This window comes from Sorex fumeus, unplaced genomic scaffold, assembly GCF_029834395.1.
Source record: "Sorex fumeus unplaced genomic scaffold, SorFum_2.1 ptg000017l, whole genome shotgun sequence".
NCBI lineage: Eukaryota > Metazoa > Chordata > Mammalia > Eulipotyphla > Soricidae > Sorex > Sorex fumeus.
The window spans coordinates 2924276-2929315 of NW_026606074.1; the positions used below are offsets into that span (position 1 = coordinate 2924276).

Sequence of the window (5040 nt, forward strand, 5' to 3'; positions counted from 1 at the left end):
CAAGGTCACTGGCTGACTCCAAGCCTTCCCACCCCCCAGCCCTAACCCGCAGGCCAGAAGGAACGGGTCGTCCGCTAGCAGCAGAAGCCACGCCCTGCTGTCCCCTGACTCAGCGCACTGACTCACACTCATGCTTCTCCGAGCCCCTCTGGCCACCGGCCCCAAGTCGGCCCCTCAGGCCCCCACGCTGGGCCCTTCCCTGGCGCCGGCTTCAGGCAGAACTCTCCTCATTCCTGCACCGGGGGCTTCCCTGGCCGAGACCCTCGTATCACCAGGGAGTACCAGAGCCCACCAGAGCCCACTCCAGCCACCACCACACGCTGGTTCCTCTCCAAAGGAGACATGCCCTGGAGCTGAGCCCCCCACGCCATCACCCCTCACCCTCGTCCGGGGTTCTGGAGCGGGCCTGAGAGGCACAGCGGCCCAGTTGAGCTCAGGCGGGCCCTGCCGGGAAGGGGAAAAGCAAAAGATTTGGTGAATCATACCAAGAGGCGTGGGGAGGGCGGCGGGGCCTGGCCCCATCCTCCCTCTCGGGGGCTCCAGCTCTGCACAGGGCGGCTCTTGGGAGCCCATTGTACAGATGGGCTCAAAGGGGGAAGGACTTCGGGGGTCCAGCCAGCAGTGGGGGCATTTCCAGAGGGTCCCTACTGGGCCATAGCCACTCTCCTATGTGTGTATGTGTTTATATATGGGAATGTTTTCTTAGTAAAAATTACTGGTAGGGAAAGGTATAATGAATGCTCTGGGTGTTTTTTTTTTTTTTAAACGGGGCTGATCAAGTTGGTATGCTGGGAAAAGTCAGTAGCTGTAACATTCAATGATTCAACGCACAAAATATGTGGCGTTCCTCAGCTGAATAAGGAGTATAAACAAGCAGAGCATTTCTTCTTTCTTCTTTACTTTTTTTTTTTTTCAGCCACAGGGAAGGTTACTATGACCAGCGGGCATCTCCGTACGGCTGTCAGCCAATCAGAATAGAGAAGATGCCCTTGGGATAAAAAAATAAATAATAAAAGAAAGTAAAAAAGAGAGAAAAGAGCTCAGGGTCCCGAACTTTCCGAGAATCCAGGCAGAAAGCGTGAGCAAGGGAGAAGGCAGAAAGAAGCTGGGCGAGGCAAATGCAGAAGTGCCCTCCCATCCCCCCACCCCCCACCCGGGGCCGGGCGGTGAATTCCCCCGTCCCCCAGCACCGGGGAAGAAAACCGCAGAATGTTCCGTCCTGCACCCCAGCCCGTGGCGCAATGTTTATATTTGTGTACCTAGCACACCGCCCGGGGGGCGTCACTGGGGACCGCCGGGGGTCCCCCCCACGCGGCCGCGCGGGCTGCTCCTCGCAGACCTCGGGTCAGCCCAGGCGCCGGGCGATCGGAATTCGATTTCTGGCCAGAGACGGGCCCGGGCGGGGAGGCTGGAGGCGGCTGCGGTTCCCAGGACCCGGATCCCGAGTCCAGAAACGTGACGGGGTGACGCAGGGGAACGGGCGGTGTGTAGTGTGCGCCCCCACCTACACGTGTGCAACAAAGAAAGGCCTCTCTCGAGAACCCTCACCGGGGCTTTGAGACCCCCTCCCCCAGCCCCCCGGCCCCCGGAGCTGCCTGGGCCCCAGATCCTCAGCGACCACGAGGCCGGGCGCCCGACAGGAACATCTCACCGGCCGAGAGCGCCAGGAAAGCCTGGGCAGAAGGAAAACGCTTCTGCGAATCCATGCATCCGGATCCACCTTTCTGGCGGGCCAAACGTCTCCTGTTTCTCCAGCCCTCACGGACGGCCTTTTTTCGGAGCCGCCCCCCGCCCCAAACGCACACGCACAGCCCCCGCGGCGCACCCCGCTCCGGTAGTGCAGGTCCGAGCTCGGAAAATAAATCCCCCCGCCCCCCCCAACGCTGAACCTCAGTTTCCCCGCCCGCCGGGAAGGAGGAAACGAGAGCGAGGGGCCCCGCCGCATGCAAACGCGCAGAAAGCCCCTTTTCCGCTCGGGGCGCGCGGGGCGCGGGGCGCGGGGCGCGGCGGGGGCGGGGGCCGGCTCCGGGCGCGCGGCCAGGCGGGGCCGGCTCCGCGGGCGATGACGTCTTTCCCCGGGCCGCGCGGGTGACGTCACCGGGCCACGTGACCGCCATTCAAACAAACACGCGCGCCCCTCCCCCGCGCCGCCCCGCGCGCGCGCCCCGCCCCGGCCGCCTATAAGCGCGCGGCGCCGGCGGGCCCGGCGGCTCGGAGCGCGGCGGCGGCGGCGGCGGGTCTGGCCGGACGACGGCGCGCCATGGTCACCGAGGTGGGCTGCCTGGACGCGGGCGGCCTGCGGGCGCTGCTGCGGGAGCGCGCGGCGCAGTGCCTGCTGCTGGACTGCCGCTCCTTCTTCGCCTTCAACGCGGGCCACATCGCGGGCGCGCTCAACGTGCGGCTCAGCACCATCGTGCGCCGCCGCGCCAAGGGCGCCCTGGGCCTGGAGCACGTCCTGCCCAACGCCGAGCTGCGCGGCCGCCTGCTGGCCGGCGCCTTCCACGCCGTGGTGCTGCTGGACGAGCGCAGCCGCGCCCTGGACGGCGCCAAGCGCGACGGCACCCTGGCCCTGGCGGCCGGCGCCCTGTGCCGCGAGGCGCGCGCCGCGCGGGTGCTGCTGCTCCAAGGTGAGCCGCGGCCGCGCGCGCCCCCCGCCCGCGAACAAAGGCCGGGACAAAGGCCGGCCCCCGCGGGGTCCCCGCCGGCCCGGGGAGTCGCGGGAAGGGGCCCGGCTGCCCCCCGCCCCGGACGTTGCCAGTGCGCAAGACGGGAAAATTCATTCTCTGATCTCTTTGTTTCCCCAGGAGGATATGAAGCGTTTTCGGCTTCCTGCCCGGAGCTGTGCAGCAAACAGTCGACCCCCATGGGGCTCAGCCTTCCCCTGAGTACGAGCGTCCCCGGCAGCGCCGAGCCGGGGTGCAACTCCTGCAGCACCCCTCTCTATGACCAGGTCAGCCGAGGCCCGGGCCCACCGGGGAAGGAGGGGGAACCGGGGACGCCGAACGGTTGGCAGAGGCGCTGAGCCTCTGGACAGCGGCTGGTGCTGTCTTCCGTGGGGAGGGGGCCGCGAAGAGGGGGCGCATCGCAGTCCGGGGCCCTGCAGAGACCGATGGGCTCCGTGCAGCTGGCCTGGGCATTCCGAGCAGGGGGACTCTGGCGGGGGTGGGCACTGCCCTTGACTCGAAGCAAAGCTTGACAGACCCTTGGCTCTTTGTCCCTCAGGGTGGCCCCGTGGAGATCCTCCCCTTTCTGTACCTGGGCAGTGCCTACCACGCCTCCCGCAAAGACATGCTGGACGCCCTGGGCATCACTGCCCTGATCAACGTCTCTGCCAACTGTCCCAACCACTTCGAGGGCCATTACCAGTACAAGAGCATTCCCGTGGAGGACAACCACAAGGCCGACATTAGCTCCTGGTTCAACGAGGCCATCGATTTCATCGGTAAGCAGACGCCTGCCTGAGAGCCCCCAAACACCCTTCCGCCTCCCCCTTTCAAACTTACCCTTTCCAGCCTCTGGGCCCCACAGGGTGGCAGGGATTTGAGGTCTCCTGGACATCATCACACTCGTGTCACCATAACCCTGCAAGAGAGAGAGTTAAGGTCCCCCTGTGCAGATCATTAGCGTTTGAAATTTAAAAGTGGCACAGTTGCATTGACGGCCAAGGTGGAGCTGCTTAGCGGAGATGACCCATCTGGGTTTCGGGGAGGTGGGGTGAGAGGGGCTTCTCTGCCCCGTGCCCAGAGTGCCCCCAGGGACAGGGTCTTTAGCATGGCACGAATGGCCATCTCCACATGGACGGACGTTCCTTAAATGCCCGGTGCCCGGGGTTGCAGGGCACCCTGGAGCTCTCCGTGACCCTCCGCTCTGCGTCTCTCTAGATTCTATCAAGAACGCAGGCGGGCGGGTGTTCGTGCACTGCCAGGCGGGCATCTCGCGGTCGGCCACCATCTGCCTGGCCTACCTCATGAGGACTAACCGCGTCAAGCTGGACGAGGCTTTTGAGTTTGTGAAGCAGAGACGCAGCATCATCTCCCCCAACTTCAGCTTCATGGGCCAGCTGCTGCAGTTCGAGTCCCAGGTCCTGGCGCCCCACTGCTCCGCCGAGGCGGGCAGCCCCGCCATCGCCGTGCTGGACCACGGCGCCTCCACCACCACCGTCTTCAACTTCCCGGTGTCCATCCCGGTGCACGCGGGCAAGGGCGCCCTGAGCTACCTGCAGAGCCCCATCACCACGTCTCCCAGCTGCTGAGCGCCCGTCCTTTTTATTGCTCATTTCACCCCAGTTCCACTGGGTCCCCCGGCGCACAGAGCGGTGACATCAGCGGCCAGATGTCCGCTGAACTCGGCACATTTCGGGACCAGTCCAGAGCTGGGCCACATAAGCCCCCCTCGCTGGAAGGGGCAGGAGAAAGGCCACGGGCCTGTTCTGGTGGACTCTCCGTGCTTTTGACGTACCTGCCAGTATTAGCATTCCCGACGACACGTACCACAGGAGAATATACCTTATTTATTTTTGTGGAGGTGTGAGGCCTTCGCAGACGTCATTGTCTATTCCTAAAGAACCAAATACCTCAGTTTTTGTGTTTGAGTCCTGTCCTGTCCTGTACATAGATCCAAAGCAGGTTTGTCTGCAGACTGGTGGGGATCACCACGTTGGATATTTGTTTTTTTTTTTTTTTTGTCTTTAGTTGCCAACTGTTGTATGTTTGCTGATTATTTATGACCTTAAATAATATATTTCTTCTTTTAAGAAGACCTTTTGTTACGTAAGGATGACTTTTTTATACGACAGAATAAATTATGGCGTTTCTACTGAAATCTCGGTGCTTCTTTGTGACCAGCTTGACCTGACCTTTTCCTGCTGGGGAGAAGGGGGGAATTCCTCCACATAAAGATAGGGCTTACCTGACCCCCAGTCCTTGCTGGCCTCTGGAGCCCACAAGATAACTGGATTGCAGATCTTTATAATAACCCTGTCTAGGCCACCACAGGACCCAAGCTAAGGGGAAGCAGTCATTTAACTGGGCTGCCCTTTGG

General features: G+C 62.6%; 1 protein-coding gene across 1 annotated transcript; it reads left to right on the forward strand.

Moving 5' to 3' along the window:
- Positions 1 to 2253: 2253 nt before the first annotated feature.
- Positions 2254 to 4821, forward strand: DUSP1 (dual specificity phosphatase 1). Its single transcript, XM_056112304.1, has 4 exons — positions 2254 to 2627; positions 2805 to 2950; positions 3223 to 3442; positions 3882 to 4821. The coding sequence occupies exons 1-4, from the start codon at positions 2261 to 2263 to the stop codon at positions 4250 to 4252; spliced, it is 1104 nt and encodes a 367-aa protein (XP_055968279.1). The 5' UTR covers positions 2254 to 2260; the 3' UTR covers positions 4253 to 4821.
- Positions 4822 to 5040: the final 219 nt, after the last annotated feature.